Source organism: Malania oleifera, chromosome 10, assembly GCF_029873635.1.
Source record: "Malania oleifera isolate guangnan ecotype guangnan chromosome 10, ASM2987363v1, whole genome shotgun sequence".
Lineage (NCBI taxonomy): Eukaryota > Viridiplantae > Streptophyta > Magnoliopsida > Santalales > Ximeniaceae > Malania > Malania oleifera.
In genome coordinates, this window is record NC_080426.1 from 20,651,795 (window position 1) to 20,673,240 (window position 21,446).

At 35.1% G+C, this 21,446-nt stretch overlaps 1 protein-coding gene across 1 annotated transcript in view; it reads right to left on the minus strand.

Annotated features, from left to right (window-relative positions):
* The window catches only part of LOC131166320 (uncharacterized), a 50,514-nt gene extending 29,353 nt beyond the window's left edge, over positions 1–21,161 (minus strand). The window contains exons 1-5 of the mRNA XM_058124763.1: positions 20,773–21,161; positions 17,837–17,953; positions 13,980–14,044; positions 12,506–12,611; positions 9,785–9,856 (exon numbers count right to left, since the gene is read on the minus strand). Of these exons, the coding sequence (XP_057980746.1) occupies positions 9,785–9,856; positions 12,506–12,611; positions 13,980–14,044; positions 17,837–17,953; positions 20,773–21,039 (627 nt within the window). The 5' untranslated portion in view covers positions 21,040–21,161. The remainder of the gene's footprint in view (positions 1–9,784; positions 9,857–12,505; positions 12,612–13,979; positions 14,045–17,836; positions 17,954–20,772) is intronic.
* Between the last annotated feature and the right edge of the window lie 285 nt (positions 21,162–21,446).

Consider the following 21,446-nt stretch of genomic DNA (forward strand, 5'->3'; position numbering starts at 1 on the left):
TGAATATCTCCTTTATTTTTGTATATAGGTATTAAAGTGTTTTTCCTCCATTTATCTGACATTTTCTTAGTTTTTACAATTGTATTAAATAAATTAGTTAACCATATAATTTCGTTATCACCTAAGCATTTCCAAACTTCAATTGGGATGTTATCTGGTCCCATAGCTTTCCCATTTTTCTTTTTTTAGTGCAAACTTAACTTTGTTAACTCTAATTTTGCGAATAAATCCTATATTTTTAGTCTTTTCCTCATTTGACAATTCTAAATTTAAGCCATCTATTTGGTTTTCGTTTAACAACTTATTAAAGTAACTTCGCCATCTTTCTTTAATATCTTCGTCCTTAACCAAGACAATATCATTCTCACTTTTTATACATTTTACACATTGCCTAAGTCCTTGCTCTTCCTTTCTCTAGCTTTAGCAAGTTTAAATATATCTCTTTCCCCTTCTTTTGTACCTAATCTATCATACAAACTATTAAAAGATCTATATTTAGCTTCACTAACGGCCCTTTTTGCATCTTTTCTTGCCTCCTTATATTTTTCAAAGTTATATCTATTTCTACATTTTTGCCATGTTTTATACAAAATTGTTTTTATCTTTATGATTTTTTGTGCATTTTTATCCCACCACCAACTCTCTTTGCTATTTGAGAATCTTCCCCTCGATTCACCTAAAATCTCTTTTGCTATTTTTTTAATAGAGCTAGCAAAATCTATTCCAAAGAGTATTAGTATCTATCCCATCCTCTATGGTCCAATCCCCATCTTTGATCATTTTATCTTTAAATTTTATTATATTTTTTCCTTTTAAGTTCCACAATCTAGTTCTTCTACACTGGTTTATTTTATCATTTTTCTTCCATTTTTTAATACATGTATCTAACACTAAGACTCTATGTTGTGTGATTAGGCTTTCACCTGGAATAACTTTACAATCCTTGCATGATAAACGATCTACCCTCCTAGTTTAAAAAAAATCTATTTGACTTCTATTTTGTCCATTTTTAAAGGTTATTAAGTGCTATTCTCTCTTCATAAAGCAAGTCTTCATTATACTAAAATCATATGTCATAGTAAAGTCTAAGATCATCTCCCCAGACTCATTTTTGTCTTCATATCCATATCCTCTATGTATCCTCTCATAATTTTTATTATTCCTTCCAACGTGTCCATTCAAATCTTCTCCTATAAATATTTTCTCAGTACCTGGTATGCCTTGTATAATGCTATCCATATCTTCCCAAAATTGTCTCTTAAGATTTTCTGCTAAGCCAACTTGAGGAGCATAAGCACTAAAGATATTTATTATCTCTTGTCCTAATACCATCTTGATTTTAATAATTCTATCCCTTACTCTAGTTACATCCACAACGCTATCTTTTAAGTTTTTATCTATAATAATGCCTACTCCATTCTTATGTTTTTCTTTTCCAGTGTACCAAAGTTTAAATCCTGATTTATCAATTTCTCTAACTTTCTCCCCCACCCACTTAGTTTCTTGAAGGCAAATTATTTTAATTCTTCTTCTAATCATTGTATCCACAATTTCCATGCTTTTACCCGTAAGTGTCCCTATATTCCAAGTTGCTAATCTAATCCTAGTTTCCTGAACTAACGTCTTTACCTGCCCACGTCCAAAATGATGCAAGAACCCTCGCATATTTGACACTGTACTTGGGCGCCGACACGGCGCGTCGCTTCGGGGCGACGACCTAGCCACTCGCCCACTTTTCGCTAGACCGGGGTGGTTCAAGTGCAACGCATCGCTCGTAGGGGACGCCCCAGCAAAGATTCGGTAAGGATTCATATCATAGTGATCTGACACATTTTACGTTGGCTGTCAGCTACCTAACGCAACCCTCCTCCTTTACCCGGGCTTGGGACCGGCTGTCCAAGTCGGCAATGATGAAGTAAAATTTTTTCTTTATTGGATAAGACAAACTCTGACATAAAGGAAGAAGATAATTTGTCCTTGGTCATGTGCAACTGACTTGATGTTTCAATATAGTAGAGGTTATTCCTTTCCCTATCACGTCCAATCATCTCCCCCGAATCCTTGTCCTGAAATATACAATTACTACTGTCAAAAATCACATTACAACATAAATCTTGAGTGAGTTTATGCATAGAGACCAGATTTGTGGACAATTTAGGAACATGAAGGACATTTTTCAAAGTTACTAATGGCCTTATTTTCACATCCCCAAAACCAGCTACAGTGGTCAAGGATCCATCTACTGTGGCTATTTTCCTACTGCTTGCTCCTGAGTCCATGACCCAGGAGTTGGTAAAGGTTTTATCTGAGACATTTAATCCAAGAGAAGATGGAAGTTCACTTGAATATGCCAAAGAACAAGTACCTGGAGATCCTTCAGGTTTTCCAAGACTGTTGATAATTGATCTCAGCCTCTCAATATCTTCTTAGTTGAAATTACTCAGTTCTTGCAATGTCGATTCACCTTGTCCTTGCAACGATGTGGACTTGTCCATTGTTCTGTGGTTGTCCTCCTTTTTGGCCCCATTCTCGGCTTGGAGGCTTTCCATGAAGTTTCCAACATTTTTCACAGGTGTGATGAGACTTCTTGCATTAAGTGCACCATAATCCGTGACAATTTTGGGTTTTTGGCTGGCCACCTTTTTCTCCTTCAAGTGTTGCTCCTCTCTCCATGTTTGTAGCTGATTTATTGTTACCACTAGCCACCATAGCCGAACTATTAGTGATTTGTATCAACCCTCTTCTACTTTCTTCACTTTGGATTATAGCCACTACTTCGTTAAAGCTTGGAACTTCCGGCTTCCCAAGTACCCTTACTTGATCAAATGCTGGATTATGTCCAACCAAAAAATCATACCCCCTATCTTGTTCAATAAAGGCCTTTAGAACCGCTGCATCATCAGAGCATTTTGTTTTTATCACCAGGTAGTGATCCAATTCCTGCCACAAGGATTTCAGTTGATTTGCATATTCAGTGACTGTTTTATTCCCTTGTTTTGCAGCCATAGTTTTTACCTTGACCTCGTACACTTGTGGCGCATCATTAGATTTGGAATAGGTTTGTTGAATCGCATCCCAGATGTCCTTTGCAGCAGCCAAAAACATGCATGTGTCACTTATTTCTGGAATCATGGAATTCCACAACCATCAAAGAGTCTTCTTCATCCCATGCTTCAAACTTAGGATCCCCCGGTTTAGGACCTGTACCCATGAGATGGCTAATCTTTCCCTTGCCTTTCAACACTGTGCGAATGAGTTGAGACTACTTAAGGTAGATCTTTCCATCTAACCTGTAGGAGGCATGAATATTCTGCAATTCTCCTGCTTGTGGGGTTCAAATTACCTCTTCTGATTGGGCTGTAGTAGTTGTCTCCACGATTTCTGACATCTTGAAGGCTTGAACAATCAGCTAATCAATGATGATGTCAGCCGGAAGCAGAAATGATGATGACAACTGGGCAAAAGTGAAACCCACAGAAGAGAAAAATTGGCAATGAAGGCAAACAGAAGTTTTTAAGGCTTTGACGAAACAAGCCCTGTTTGGCAGAAACAGAGGTGCACGAGCTCAAAAAATAGAGTAAAACAGAGGTCTGCAAAGACGAGAAGAAACCAGCAATGAAGGCTGGAAATATCAGCGATGAAGGCTAAAAAAAAATATTGAAACCCTAAGCAGCCTAATTTGGCTCTGATACAATGTCAAAAATTAAAAAGAGTTACGTATTGATCTGAACATTACATGTGAATATATACAACAATCCTAACATTCCTAACAAGTAAATTAATAAATCAAATCCCATGATTTATGGGACACCCTAACAGAATAGGAAACTTAGCTGTATAGGCCTAATTTTAAGGATACAATATGTTATTAAAAGAATATCCTAAAATAGCTAACTAAATTATACACGGTTTTCCCACAGTACTCATAAATTCACTACTCTGACGCCCACCATACTTAGGCCCAACAGCTTGATGATATCCATTACCCAAAGAATCTACACAAGGATTAGAAGGGCCACTACTCTCTAAAAAATATTGTCCCTCAATGACTCATGTGTAATCTTTCCTTCAAAATAGAAGCAACCTCGAGGAATGGGTGAGGCCCGGAGGCCAAACTCACCCAAGATCATGCAATGAGAAGAAAAGGCATTGGCACAAACTGCAGAAACTAGGTAAATGGGAGGGACCAGGAGACCAAAACTCATCCTAGATCATGCAATGAGAAGAAAAGGCATTGGCACAAAATTCAGAAACTAGTCAAAGGTTGTTTATCCTCCTCCAATTTTATCTTTTACAAATGGAGCCTCAAATGTGATTCCAAAGTCATAAAAGGAATTAAGCAAGGAGACACACTTGTAGCATTCAATATTTTTTTCGATAACAAACAAAATTTATTAAAGATAGAGGATATACAAACAATATGGTAAACTGATATATATGGTAAACAAGGGTGACTTTATCTATCTCCATGCCACAAATTAATAGCAATTATAAACATATAAGCGAAAGAGTTAGTAGCATTCAAATATATTCAAAATAAGTTAGCATTTGCTACTAAAAATATAAGTAAATTCAAGATTGAGAGACCCTAACCATCACAGCCCCCCTGTACAAAAATATTTTTTCTGTCATCACAATTTCATCATATCCAAAAAGGAAACCTTCAGCCCAATTTTTGCCAATAAGAACCCATAAACAAGGTTCACCTGGATATTGAGAACATGGAGTTAGCATATCACTCAGGATAAGGTTTTCCAAGAGCTTAGTTTGAGAAGAACCTTAAAATTTCTTGTGCAAAAATGAGAACAGGTTTAGAATCGATCATCAATACGATATCTTATCCTTTTCTTGCAAGAAGGTAGGAGGTAAAGGAATATTATTTTTTCCACAAATAAGCCTTGTAACAGTAAAGTCTGCCACCCACTCCTTCATGTTCATTACCATACTCAATTTAGAAATGACTACAGTAATGGTGTCTTCATCAACCAAGTTTACACTTGATTTAATAAGGATCTTATTTCTCTTTCTATATCAATACCATAGGGCATTATGACCAATTTTCCATAAACCAAACAATTGTTCCCCTTCTTAAATGTGGCTTGTTGATCTTGGGCTTTAAGCAAGGCTTGTGGTTGTTGTGGTCATAACTCAAAGTTTCTGTTAGTGCATTTGTTTTGGACTCGTTTTCCACGAGTGTGGGAGAGAAGTCCTTAAAAATTAGATCAAAAAGAAAAGAGAAAAATATAAAACAAAGAACCTAACACAACCAATTCAAAAGACCTTTTTTTTTTTCTAAACATTTACATCATAGTTTATAAAACACTGTAAGTTGGATAATTCCCTTTGTCCCTTCTCATCTAGATCTTTTGAAAATCCTATCTAACTTCCTGTCCTCTTGAAGCCACTTGTCTAAGAGGTAAAATCCCTTCTTCTTTCAGTACCCTTTAAACAACCTAGCCACCATTATCTACTTCATTATATCCTTCATCCTCAAAAATAAGAAACCCAACCAACCTCATGGTACCTCATTGTAGGAGTCTCAGATCGAGAGACAACTAATCCATGGAATTCAAAGAATCTGCTCACACAATTCACTCAAATAATCTACTATCACGGCCAAAAACACTATCAAATCCACTGTCTCCATCAGGCTCATGCCCCCATTTCTTTGTCCCACTTTCATTCCTGCTTGACAACCATTCTCCCCAACACCAATCCTTGTATCTTCCAACCAGTCTTTTTAAAGCTTTAGTTTTGCCTTCTATCCGCTCTTCTGGTAAATGTTTTGAACAGAAAGATTTTGAGTGGTTAAGCTTAAAGTACAAAGAGAAAGAATTGGCACCTGTCATTCATAAATCACCTGAGAAAGCATTTTTTTTTACTTTAATAGATTAAAAGAAAATCATAATGTTAAGTTGACTGTAGCATTTTAAATTGATCACTGACCTTAAAATTAATTTGACTAAGATATCCACTGAAATAATATATGTGTAGGAGGTTCACAGCCTACACTTCATAGCACACAGATACGGATTTGACACCTTTGTTGGTCAGATGAAGTACCTATTACTTCCCACAGAAGCTGGTTCAACAGCATCTACTTTTCCGTATCCCTTACAAATGGATGTGAAAAAAAAAAAAGTGAGGGAAAAATAAGCTGGTTAGAAAAAGTCAAATAACTAAGGAGGCCATATACATGTAATTGGATATGAAAAATTCAGGAAGAGATTAGTCAATGGGAATAGGGGTCATATATGTTAGGAGACTCTATCACTCTCATGCAATCTTAGTCAGCAAAGATCCCGGCCCAATTTTTATCCTTTGGTAAGATTCCAATCAATAGGGAAAATAGGAACAAGAATATGCAAACAGACAATCTTTCGGGAGTAGGGAAAAAAAAAGAAAGACGCCCTTCTAGAAGACGCAAAAAAGCCATTTGGGTGCCCAGGACTCTGTTTCTTGTACATAGCAACAATCAAAATAGACTCTGAACCCTGGACTAAGATAATGTGATTGCTAAGACAAAAATGAAGGTTCCCAGGAAGTGGTAGTCAGTTTTTCAATGCAGGTGCTGTATGCATCAAATTGGTGGAAATTCCAGTTTTTAGTCGTCGAAATGTCAGATTGCTACACTTTCAGTTTTCAACCAGTCAGCTTGTTGCACTTGAAAACTCATAGGGTAAGGGTGCCATCATTTTTTTCAAGCACATTATGTTGCCCTAGAAATAGTTTCAAACTGTGTTTCAAAAGGCAGAGGCATAAGGTGATGCATTTACCCCTGTTGAGGCGAGGCATAAGCCTTTTGAGGCTGTTGTTTTCTTATTTTTAAAATATAAAAAAAATTATATATACAAAAAAATAATATGAAATTTACCAATACAAATTATAAATTTTGTTGTCTGAATTTTAAACTAAAAAAATAGTTCAACAAAAATCCAAAGACATTAACCAAAGCTACCTTTATTGTCTATACACAGTATTCCTGTATATGCAGTGCTACAGACACATGGCCTTTCCACAGCCATGTGCCCTCCTCACACCCGATAAAGAAATCTTGCTTTTCTGGTTGCCTCTCTCGCACCATCTTCTCACCATAGTCCACGACTTTATCGAAAAGGGTATCAAGCAGAAAAAGAGACACTCGAGACAAGAGTGAGAGACGCTCAAAGACAACCCGATTATCTCATCGCAGAGAGAGAACGACAGAAGGAAAGAGATGAACAGCTAGATAAAGGTGGCAGCACAGCCATCCCATTGGAGGAGCTCGTCAAAGAAGATGACAGTGGCTCTTTGTCAAAGTGATGGAGCACTCACCGAAGGGAAGAGTCTTCGATCGTTCGATTCTTCATCCATTCGTTGATAGAAGCACGAAAGAAAGGGCCTTTCTGCCCTATTTTGCAGTTTCTTCAATTTTTTATATATTATTAAAATAAGTTTAAGGGCTGGTCCCAGAAAGCGTGTGCCTTCCTTTTTGAGGCATAAAAAACGCATTTTTCCAGTGCAGGCATGTGCTCCAACCCAGAAAGCATACACATAGAAGGATTTTCTCCTTTTGAACTACTCTTCAGTGCGTTCTAGCAGCAAAACGCCTCAAGGCATGCCTTGAAACGTGCCTCAAAAATGCCTTTTAAAACACTGGTTTCAAAAATCAAGGCAGACCTTTGCTTATAAGGCATTCTACTCAAGATCACATATCCTAGTCATTTTGACAGTATAAAAGGGATACGTTATTGCAAATGTTTGCTATCTCTCTCAAACTAGTTTGAATAGGAATTTGAGTCTCTCTCATAATTTTAATGACCAAGAGACTCGTGAAAAAAGAAGAAGAAGAACATTCTTCTTTAAATTATTATTAGGATCAAAAATATTCACACGAAATTACATTCTCAAGAACATCATTGTTTTTGTTTAGTTTACATTATAAGATTCCACAGAATGTAGGATATCTGTGTCAGTGTTCTGCTCAACATGAGAACCTTGGCAAGCACTTTAAAGAAGATTATATTATACCCTTGACCTGTGTATGAATAATATATGAAGAATAATTACATTTTCAGCACAGAAACAAAAATATGTAGCAAATAAATCCATGTCCTAAAAGTTTCAACCATCATAATTAATAAATTCAACTCATTATTCAATTAACAGAAATAATGGGGGTATGGTCTCAGAAATTCCACCACATAAATGTTATTATGACATAATAATATTACTTTCATTTTTAGACTTCTATCTCTATTATTATTTTTATTGCAAAAGAAATTTATTAAGGGAAAGAAGAGAATTACAACCTAGATGAGGACAAGAGATTCTCAATGCAGAAAAAAAAAAAAACAAGATTAAAAAAACCAAAAAAGGAAATAAAACAAAACAAAAACTATTTCCAAAAACCCCTCCTTAAAACCCTTCCCTTCATAATCGATAGGGCTACTGCTAGCTCTCGCTGAATTTTAGTTGCTTTCATTTCAGCCCCATCCAATCGAACCTTCATTCCTTCAGGATCAGCCAGCCACATTCCCATATCCTCCAGAATTTTTTTGAGCACCAACATCCAGTGCACTAACCTCCTCCACCAGAGAAGGTAATCACCCATCCCTAAATTGATTAATCACAGCAAAGTCCACGCCCAATCCCCCCTCCATAAAGAAACAAACATCCTTCAGGGCTTCAGGGAAGTTCTATTTTTATGATCATAACAATTTATTGTTATTAATATAATATGTAATAATACTATATTTTGAGGGCATTAGTCCAATTGGACAAATAATGGGGGCAATTTAATCTCAACTCTTAAAAATAGGATACCTATGGGAATGAGATTCCCATGAAACTTACCCATTGGGAAGCACAGAAATGGGATCGTCAAGGTTTGAGAGAATCCTCCATTTCCAAGAGTCTAAAATTACACCACATCAAATTCCAGCAGAAAACAAATGTGGGAATGAGACGTCATGGACATCATATTCTTGGGAATGTTTAAAGATGTTGCATACAGCATACCAAACAGCCCCTGCAGATTTCATTTCACCAAGCCCTTTGGGATTTGAATGTCACTGTCAAGCCCTAAAATAAAGCAAACACTTCCCTTGCAAATCCTTTTGTACAATAGCTATCACAACTCAGCATCACGCTCCATTTCTCCCACTAGTTGAATTCTCCTACAAATTTTCTCCTCAGAAAATTTAACAATTTTGAACTGCAAAAGAAAGAAGTTCTTTGAGATGTGTCTGCTTTTCAGGTTGCTTTGCCTTGGGTTTTTTTGGGGTCTGGGGGCCTTCAAGTTCCTTCTGTATATTTTTTCCAAGCCAGCATGATTGTTTTTTTTTTTCTGAGAGAATTATTAATTCTCACCAGCCTGATTGTATTTTGTTTTCGCCATGGTAAATTTTGTCTTCTCATAAAAATCATATGCCTCTAATGCCTATCTGAGATCTATCTTCATTATCATTATCATCCAACACCGAGTTGCCAACTCAGAAATGCGAGGTGCCGCCCTTCTATTTTTATTTTATTCGAAGTGTTGAAATTTCATTTTTTTCCCAGCATCTATGAGGCTAACAGAAACAAAGACAACATCAAAAGTGAAATCTGCCCATTTAGGTAAAGAAGATTACAACACTGCTCAACCATGATTCATTCGTCAAACTCTGTCACATTTTTCAAATAAAGATAAACCATAAGCATAATGCAAGATGATGCAAGAAATTGAATTTAAAGAGATTCTGCAAAGATCTGTGATGTAATATAGCTGACTGCCTCATAATAAGAAGAAAACAGGACTTACATTATCATAATGACGATGCATGCAGGATGGAAAAATTGTTAAAATGGTGCATATTAAATAAACAGCTCCTTCCTGCACAACAAATATAAAGTAATTCATAATCTTTTACAATTAATTAGTAAAAAAAATTACAACGGGGTTTGTTTCCAAATGGAACGTCAATCAATAAGACTAACAAAGGGCGAGATCAATTGGATTTGATGGGCCTAGGTATGCCAGATGTTGACAAGAGAAAGAAGAGGGACCAAACAAACGTGGACATTAATCACAACACTACGGGATTGAATGATTATTCAAATCAATTTTCTTAATTAGGGCCGTTTCCTTTTTCCCTTAGTTAGGGGACTACCTGTCCTCCTACAGTTTGTACTCTCTCTCAACAAAACTTCTCTTGTTATAAAAAATAAAAAAAAAATAGTGAAAACATGATCTTCAACCATAATATTAGAGAAATATGTAAGGCACATACATCTCTTGCTTCAACATGTTCCAGAATGAGGTGCAGGTTCTAGGTGCGAAAATTTGCAACCCCCCCCCCCCCAAACACACACATTTGTGCATGTGGGTGTGTCATATGGATGTACAGTGTGTATGTGTGCATACATTGCATTTCTACATATGTATATATATATAAACACACGTATGAATGTAACAATATTTTAAACAATGGCCATGACTGTTATGTAAATAGCTGCCTCTATCATTATGCGGTAGAATTTTGAGGACCCGATACTACCACACATTTTGCTATAGCAGTGGGAATAAAAGTCACAGCAGTTGCAACCACTACAGACTACCACCACCACGCAATGGCTGTAATGGCCATTATAGCTGCTATGACCACTAAATTAGAGCAATAAATTTTTTCCCATTTTTTTTAATAAAAAAAATACTCATTTTTTTCTTAAGAGAAGCATTAATTGACCATTTGGCATTAACAATTTTTTAAAACATTTTTTTATATTATTTTGTTAGTATTAGTAGTTTGCACTTCTTTTATATTTTGCTCAACTTTGACTTTATTTTCTTTCAAATTTAGGTCTTGTTCAAGTTGTTAGCAATTTATTCTTTTCAATACGAAGGTTTATGATTAGAAATTTATAGCTTTATGGCTTAGATTGTATAGCATGATGTAAGTTAATGAGTAGGGGAAAAAACTGTAAGTTAATGATAAATTTGATATGTCTTAATTAAAATTTAAGATTTTAACTGAAAAAAAAAATAATAGAACTTGTAAAACTTATTATATGTTTGATGTGCCAAAAAGATTAGTAGCGCATTGTATGACCTACTTATCAACTTATTTGGTATAATTAATCAATGATCAGTTAATAAGTAAAGAAATGTGAAAAAAAATGTGTAAAGCAGGAGGTTTAGCTAAACAATTTGGGATGGGCTGAACAATTTTAGGAGGTTTAGCTAAAGGATTCAAAATATTTTTAGAAATGAGCTAGGGATTTAAAGCAGGCACATCAGCTAATAAAAACAAAGTTGTACATGCTTTAAAAAAAAAATCATAGCTGTTACATCTACTTCCCACTACATAACATCCACCAGTCCCGCTTTCCATTAAATCCAAAACACTCGCGTGCATGTATACACATGTATGTTCTGTATATACACCCACACTGCGATCAAAAAAATGTATGCATTCACCATGCACTTGTACACATACAAAAATATAGGTATACATTACATGCATGTACACTTGTATATAAGAATGTATGTACATATGTAGGTACAAGCACACAGACACTGAGCCTGAGGGGTGAGTGGGTAGGTGTCAGCATCAGGTGGGGGCTGTAGACATGTACAAATGCGCATGAGTGCACAGACAACCATGTGTGTCAGAGATAAAGAGACAGGACGGAAAATGGTTCAATTGTTTAAAACCTTGTAGCCCATGTTTGGAGCAAATATTTTAATGTGAAGCATGTGCATGCAGCCAAAGCAACCTCAAAATTTGATTTTTTTTACTTTCAAAGACACATATACAATATAGGAATCACTCACATAAAAAAGTGTAAGTATCAATCAGCAATACAGAGCATGCACAAAAATTACAAGGTACTTTAAATTTTCTCTTTTGCTCATTAATGTGAAGTTCTACCATAGCATGTCTTTAAAACAAAGATTCCAAGAATAAGAATGGTGCAAAAGACAGCCCAACTGTCCAACTGCGTCCATGAGTTGTCAAGTAATTATCTTCAGGTGTTGTTTCAAAAATTTATCCATCAGCTAGCTTGGCAAAAATGACATTAACAATAAGGTTAGGTTTGGTTCGCAGAATGGATATTCCTTGGAATAAGATGGAATACAAAGAGAAATTTGAGAGTAGAGGTGATATTTATTCCTTGTATACTCATTATTTCATCCAACATGTAACAGTAAAAAAATAGACACTCCCATGGTGAAATTTGGGAATAGTTATTCTGTGTCTATTCATTGTTATGGATTCATTAAAAAGTTGAACTTTGTTATTAGCTTTACGATAACAACATAATTTCTTGTACGACTAATTGTAACTAACCTATTATAATTAATCTACTCCTTGGAATAGGCATTCCGCGAACCAAACATAACCTGAGATGAGTTTTGAGGATTTGTAGAAACAGGTTAGTATATCTTAATGGTTAAAGCAAACGAAGCCCAACCCTAACCAAAATATATATATAAAATATAATAAAATAAAAAAAAATTCCAACTAATTATACTACTAACCCAAACAGCCTCTGAACTATCCTCATTTAACAGCTTCAAAAGTGGTTGAATAAGTTTCCCAGCATGTGAAGCCCCATCTTTCTTTACATTGGGAAAGCCACCCAACCTATTCACACAGCAAAATAGTTTCAAAAGTTATTGATCACACTCTATCAATATATTAAACTTGCTTATTATGGCCATGCATAATAGTTGCAACTTAAAAAATAGAGTTAAAGGTCACCAAATAAGTAACTATGAAGCACAAAGTGATTGAAAAAATTATTTTAACAACAACGTTCCTATGAGAATCGAAGAAACTATCAACTCTCCAATTAATTATAAAAATAAAATAAAAAAAGAAAGTGACAAATAAAAGAAACCCAAAAAATCAATGAAAAACTTGAATAAATAATGGATGCAATGGAGACTCGCAAAAGCCATCCTCCCAAGAGTGCCACGCCCTAGCAGTATGAGGTGAAATGAGAACATTCCTATGGAAGAAGGCAACTATTAGCTGGCTAAATATTTCAAAATAAATTAAAAATAAAAATAAAGAAACTCTAAAATAATGAAAATTTTGAATAGAATAAATGCATTGGATCAGCAAAAACCATCCTCCTCAGAACATACAGGAGTAACACCCCACCACCGGCCCCCCCTCCTTAGCCGGCCAAGAAACTCAAAAGTAATTTTTGGAGTTGACATCTTGAAGTGTCTATTGAAACAAGCAAGGTCCAAGTCTAAAAGTTTCCAAAAACAATAATAAGAAAAGTTCAATGAAAACATAAAGAGAATTTCGCAAGAGACTCAAACTCTTCCAAAAAAACTCAAGCATCATTCTGTAAGTCACCAAGACTAATGCAAAGAAGGGTAAATAACACTGATCCCATCCTCTTTCATTGCAGTATTCCAAAAATTGCTTCAGACAGGCAGACAGCACATTATGAATATCAAAAAATAGCTAATGCCCAAAAAAGATCTTAAAATTCCAACCACTTGAAATTAGCTTTAGGAAACTCCAAGCTAGCTAAAGTTAACTGAAAAAAATGCATATGGTATCTTGTTAGCCATGCTGGGCAGACTAATAGAACAAGCATAAAACATGAAGATTGTGACAAAATGGCCAGTGGGCTTATCATAACTCAAATATAACTTTTTATGAAAATTCAAAATAGTGGGATATGAGACATTACTTCTGATGGCCCTCTATTTTTAGTATTGATAAATTAGAGTTTGTCAATATGGTATAGTTTAAGTGAACCAACTTGTGCAGGTGTTCCCAATGGATACTTCTCTTTAAAAAATGTCAAGCCTTCTCTCTGTGTTCAAATTTTTCACTTACATCAAAGCAAAAACATATTATCTCAGAAGATCATGGCTAACAAACTTCGATGAAAAGAAAATATTTCTAAGTAGGTGTATATTAAAATAATAATAATAATTATAATTATAATAATATTTCTAAGCAGGGAAAAAAAGAGGAAAAACTTACCTAGTGAAGAGATCTGATACTGACACACAAGAAGCTGCCTTCAGGAAACAGGAACCTGCTGGCAGCTGCTTAAAACACAAGAAAAATCACAACACTCTAGAATTACAAACTGGAAATTACAATATTATGAAATTATAGCAAGCCATGCAAGCAAAATTTGAATGTTTATATCGGAAAAGAGGAGAACTCAGTACATATAAAAACTGGCAACAATCTTTATATTAAATTCCCATTCAAGAAAAAGAATAGAAATGAAGTGGCCAGGATTTGTTAAGTTCTAATACTAAAACTATAGTCCATATTAATAGTTACCTGAAATTGGTAAACAAAATAGGAAAAGAATATGGGATGTGATAACGGTAAAATCATCCACATTATTCAGTCAGACATGATAAGCTAGTTCCAAATACAGGAAGCAAGTTCTTGCTGTTAATACTTCTTTTAATCAATAAAAAAAGAAATGTAACACCAAGATCACAAAGCTCCCATGCCATCAAGGGTCTAGCAAGGGTATAACATACAGAGTCTTGCCTCACGCTTAGAGATGCTGTTAAGGGCACCAAGGAGGTGCCACCATAGTACAAGCAGAAAGAAACAAAAAGTTTGCCTCAACAGATAAAAAAACATTTGGAACTTTTTTTTTTAATAAGAAAAGTATATGAATGCATTAGATCAGAAGGAATATACAGAAAGGAGAATAAGAAGTCCACCTAAACAAAAGGAAAAAATAAAATAAAACAATAAGACAAGAGACGGTGATCAGAATAACAAAGCTGGCCAATCCCGTTGGAAATCAGGAAACCTCACTCCTTTAAAGCAATCAGCAGCAGCACACCAATGCAAGGCTAAATAATGAATCTTCTCCCATAACAAAGATGAATTCAGCTATTTCCTCATAAATATACGAACATCTCATTCCAGCCATAAACCCCACAGAACTGCAAAAGCTACACAAGTCCACAACGCATGTGCATCCTTCCTTCTACCAAACTGGGAAAATGAAATGACCAACAGATCCTCCACAAACTTTCTCCCAAAAGACCTCACCTCCATGTTTTTTCTCCCAAAAAAAATCTCCAAAAAAAAAACATTGGATAAACCCAATATTCATGGGCATGATATCAAACCAAACATTACTAAAATGGTCACCCATTCAGATAGGAACCAAACATCTTTCACAAACATGTAAAGTCGAGTTATCAACCCAAGACATCTCACAAGGCTCTGGATTAGGTTCTGAATGAAATTGGACATAATTGACCCCATTGATAGTAATCACATTCATACGGCATCTTCCATCAATGATGATTTTGCAAACTTTTTCAATGCACTTGAGAAAAGTGTGAAAAAGCTTGAAATTATGGCAAAATTTGACAAATGGCATTCCTTTTTCCAATAATTTGCCGCTATATTACTGGATTTATACATATATATATATATATATATATATACACACATATATATATATATACACACAACAATATATTACTAAAAGTCCGTATAACCATTTGCCCACATTTCTCATACTAATGTAAAACCATAAATTTGATTCCCAATTTTCAAGGACTTGCTTCAAGTAAATCAAACCCTCATAAACAACTCACAAATAGCAGCAATTTGGTCTGATTTTGATGTTGGCAGGACTTGTAGATCCTTCAAAATGTGTACCAAAGTGTCAAATTTTCCATCAAATAACTTCACAATTTGCAGGGTTTTGTAGGAAAAAAAAAATAAATTCAAAATACAGTGGTTGGAAGCACAATATTTTACAGTTTTGGAAGTTGCAGAAAGGAAGACTAATCCACATGCGCATTGCCAGCGCATGAGGCACTTGGGTCGCCAGCAGCAAGTCTCCGGCAATGAAACTCCAGCCAAAGGTAGATAAAGGGCTGGTGATTGTAATGGTGGTGGTGGTGTGATCAGGAAAGCACAAGAAGTTAGGGATCTAACAGGGGCCCACGGCTGGAAATTTTTTTGGCATGAAATTTTGGGAAATGGTTTTTGGAAGTCTGTTTATGATGGTATGAGTGGTGTTGTGATATGATGGCTGGAAGTTAGTGTTTGAATTTGGAGGGCACGACTGTAAATTTCTGAAAATTTGCAAAACAGTGCAAGTACACTGGTTTTCAGTTTCTGCAGGATTTATATGGCCACAGAGGTAAAACAAAGGGCCGGAATGAACAGAAGAGGAAGAAGATTGAGTGAGAGGGAAAAGAGACAGGAATGAGAGAAAGAGAGAGAGAGAGAGAGGTTACAGAACAGAAATGGAAGAAGGTAAGGAACAAAGAAAAATGAGTAAGAGGGGTGAGGGATCAAAATGGTAAAGGGAAATTTAAAGGGCAGTGACAGAAACTAAACTAGAGAGAGAATTGAAAAAGATAAAACAGAGAAAAGGATGTGGGAGGGATGAAGAGAGAAGAGTGGACGAAGAAAGAGAAAAGAGAAGAAGGTGCTGCAGGACAGAACTGAAAGTAGAAGAAAGGATTAGAGACAAAATAGAGGGTGAGGAAGACAGAACCAAGAAGGGCAGAAGATACAGAACAGAAATGAAAGGAAGAAGGAAGAAGAAAGATTAGAAGGAAAATGGGGGACAGAAAATGAGAGAATGTAGATCGTGGTTGGGCTCCGCTACCAAATGATGCAGGACAGTTCAAGGATCTGCTGCAAAGAAAGAAATTGGAAGAAATTTGAGGAGAAAGGGGAAGGGGAGGAAGGAGATACTTGGGGGGAAAGAACTCATGTTTACTTCAATTCAAACTCATCAACAACCTCCTCCTAAATGACTTCCACACATTATCTATAAGAAAGCCAATAGCACAAGAAATTACAATTTACCCCCTAAAATTACATGAAATCACATACATACCTCTAGAATACACAAATATTAAAAACAAGCCTTGAAATACACATAATCCAATACTAATTAAACTAAACACACAATAAACTTTTAACTAAACGTCTAAACCCAACATTTCTTGATCCATTTCTTCTAAATTAGTCTCCAACAAGGGATTACCCATGGTCCAGCTTCTGGTCCCACATCAACAACACCCATGTCCAATAGATATATTCTTCTCAAAACAAAGAAGAAATCAATCTTAGAGCCAGCTCCAAATCTAGTGCATATTTTCCATATGACATGTTTTAGTCGAAAAATTGTAAAAATGGAGCATTATTACATATATGCATCATAATTACCATTTGATTCATCATTAATCCACTTCACAAAAGAAAATGTCTTTTAAATTTAGAAACACCTCGAATTCCTCTCTTGAATGTGTAAAAGTGCCACTGCACATTTTTTTTCATTTGTACGACAATATAAGCATACCCACATGTAGCAAATTTTCAACTACAAGCTGCATCGTAATCCAATTCTATTTCACAAACTGGAGCATTCCGCACTCCAGGTAACATTTTTGCACACACATCCCATCACATAATTGTGCGCACATGTGTCTACATAATAGTAAATATAACACATTCAGACATGCATGTATAGATGCACTCAATCGTATATAAGGACAGCCTAACAAATCAAAACAATACATTAAAACATTGATATATAGACAGCAAAAATACACAGACAATTATTAGCTAATGACTAATAAAAAGCAACAAATATAAGAGTTTACAAACTTCAAGTTAATTGATAGAGCACAAAGCCACAATTCTCCACTTGCATGTTAAAAGCTAATCTCTTGCATGCCAAAAATTCACCTATTAATCAGAAATGAGTGTGCTCAATATTTTCCGATTAGCAAATAACACATAGCCTATTCAACAATGGCTAATAATAGTTTACACCATATATATTAACAATTATAACAATGTATAACAAATTCAGTTCTGTACACCTGAAGATGTGATTGGAGCTTCTGGAACCAAACAGAATATGATGCCACGAAACGAGCAGAGCTGCACTCTTGACAAGTCACCCCAAGCAAACAAATGCCAGCCCAGCACTTATCTGGCTAGAACAGTATCATATCACATTGCCAAAAAAATAAACATTTATGAGATCTTTCAAAACAATCTTTAATATCATCAAAAGAAAAGAGAGATGGTTACAAAGATTGGAGAATAAGACATCCTCCTAAAACCAAACATAACTACAATTTCTAATCATAACATCCATCACCACTACTTTTAATCATGAACATTGAAAAAAAACTCCAAACTAGTTTTTTTTTTTCCTCTTGTTCTTTATAAAAAAAATATATATATCCAAAAAGGTTTTGGACTTTTGCCTCCTCCACAGTGAACACTCCTTGATATCCCCCAGTCAGCACAACAGTTATGAGAATCAAAATTCTAGCACATCTCTTCGCTAATGTTAAAAAAATTAAAACAAAATTATTAATACTATCACTATGTTGGGTTCGCCTAATGAAGTTCAAGCAAATAAAGGGTTTGAGATAGGAAAGGAATTGAAGTAAAAATGGAATGAGGACAGGAATTGAGTCGCAGTTGAAATGCAATTAGTGCATTTAGCTGGTCACATTCCTTCCCAATATAATGGAATAAAACTGGTATTGAGTCACTGTTGAAATGTGATTAGTGCATTTAGTTGGTAAAATTCTCTCCCACAATACTTGGCATTTTTCACTGCCGACTGCTCTGAAATGAAAAAACAAGCACTGTTTCAAAAATGTCCCTAATGCATAATTTTTTTAATTTTGTAATCTTTCAGGTATATGACTTTGATTCAATCTCTTTCATCATTTTTTTTTTTGGCATTTTTGAATTTTGATATTTTTTACATATTTAAAACATAAATATTCTTCTTCGTCATTACTGCTGACAGCATGCTTAAGTTACAGTCAGCTTGTATTTTTTGAGGGGATTTATTATTTAGTGAAGGTGAAGAATAGCCGTCTCTCAAAAAAAAAGTTGGTGAATGGGATCATGATTACTACAATGAAGAGGTGGAATTATCACTTCAATGAAAAATGGAAAAGCTATGGGACCAGATAACATCCCAATTGAAGTTCGAAAATGCTTAAGTGATAATGGAATTATATGATTGACTAATTTATTTAACACAATTATAAAAACTAGGAAAATGTCTACATACAAAAATAAAGAAATATTCAAAATTGTAATAACTATTGTGGAATTAAACTTATGAGTCATACGATGAAACTATGGGAAAGGATAGTTGAACAAAAATTAAGGCTAGAAACGAAGGTCTCAGAAAACCAATTTAGGTTTATGCTTGGGAGATCTACTACAGAAACTATATATCTTTTAAGAAGATTAATGAAAAAGTTTAGGGAAAAGAAAAGGGATTTACATATGGTATGTATTGATTTGGAGAAAGCGTATGATAGGGTATCTAAATAAGTTCTAAGGTAGGTTTTAGAAAGAAAAAAAAAGGTGTATGTAGTAGGTATACCGATATCATTAAGGATACGTATGAGGTGTAATGACTAGTGTAAGGACTATAGGTGGAGAGACTAGAGAATTTCTAATCACAATAAGTGTACATCAAGGATCTGCTTTGAGCCCTTATCTTTTTGCTTTAGTGATGGATCAACTGACTAGAAGTATCCAAAATAAGGTTCCATGGTGTAAGTTGTTTGCAGATAATATTGTATTAATAGATGAAACTAGGGGTGGAGCAGAGGCTCAATTAGAATTATGGAGCGAAACTGTAGAATCTAGGGAATTTAGGATAAGTATAAATAAGACAATATATGAAATGTAATTTCAAATAGTCGGAAGAATATTGGCGACAAAGTTAAACTTGATAACGTAAAAATAAATAGCATTTGCAGATTTCGATACCTTAGATCTATTATGCAAGCTGAAGGAGAAATTGAAAAGGATGTAAAGAATAGAGTTAAAGTAGGTTGGGTAAAATGAAAAAGTGTTTCAAGTGTGCTTTATGATCGTAGAATACCCTTAAAATCAAAAGAAAAGTTTTATAAGACGGCTATAAAACTAGCTATGCTATATGGATCAGAATGTTGGGCAACTAAGAAATAACATATTCAAAAAGTGAAAGTTGTCGAGATGAAAATACTTAAATAGATAAATGGTATAACACTGAAAGATAAATTTAAAAAATGAACATATTCGCAGTAAGTTAGGCATAACTCATGTAGAAGATAAGGGAGGGACGACTCAAATGGTTTGAACACTTGCAACGTAGGCCACATCACGTGTCAGTGAGGAAGAGTGAGTTGGTTGTTGTGAGGGGTAATAAAAGGGGTAAGATTAGACCTAAAATAACTCGGAATGAGATAGTGAGTAAAGATTTAATAGCTCTGAATTTGTCAAAAGAAGTTATCTATGATCGCATAAATTTGCAAAAAAAGATTCATGTAGCCAACCCCACCTAGTAGGACTTGAGGCTTGATTTTGTTGTTATTGTTTGTTGTAAACATAAGAATGGGATGCGGGTTTGAATTCCCTTCCAGCCCAAATTTCGAATAACAAACATAGAGTACTTAATTTTTCCCCAAATTCTAAAGTTATCACATCAAAGTGATGTTGTCTTACCAAAAGGGCGGGGGAATGGGGTTTGGCACAATATGCGTTTTCAAGAAAGTAACCTTATAAGAAACCAAACTGTTTGAAATATGTTGAACTGCAAAAAACGCCATTTTCTCAACACTTCCATCTCAAAATTATTGTTTCCACAGTGACAGTTCATAGAGACGCGATTGTTAAAATACGACGCGACAAGTTATACATGTATACTTGACACATTTTAATTGAATTGGGGAAAAAAGTCTTAAAAACAATGAAACCAATGCAGGTACATAATGAATATGAATTCACTCACCATGCTGCTAGAAACAAGCAACAACAAGCGCTCAACCCAAGCATCGACTGCGGATTTCCAACTCTCAATGATCTTCGGATCAATCGATTCAGGGAATGATTCGGAAAGTAGTCTATGATTTCTGATCATAGAAACAACGTCCGATAGAGCCAAAAGGCTCCGAAACTGTTGCTTCTCATCCGGAACTTGTTCTTTGATAAGGGAACGGAGCATTCGAGGTTTCAGAGCGACGTCGTACATGTTAGGGAATAGATTGGACGTCGCCATAGATGAAAGCTTGAGCTCCCGAGTGGCAGGGAGGCAGACTGAGGTCGGAGGTACAGAGAGCGAAGGGCGGTCTCAATAATGGGGTTTTTCTTAAACCCTAGTCCCCTGGCCATTATTTTGGCGACATGGCTTTTTATTTTTATTTTTTTATAATTAATATTTTTTTTACTTTCTTTATAATTTAATTAAATTAATTTTGTTGGTTTTCAACTTCTTGTCAAAATATAATCACTGTAAGATACTAATGAACTTTTATTAAAATCTTAATTTACTTAAATATTTTAGAATAAGTCATATATTACAAAATTATATTTAAAGATAAATATCATATTACATATCTTAAAATTTATTGGTCTTCTGGACAAAATAAAAGACTAAGAATGTCTTTTATATATATATATAAATGA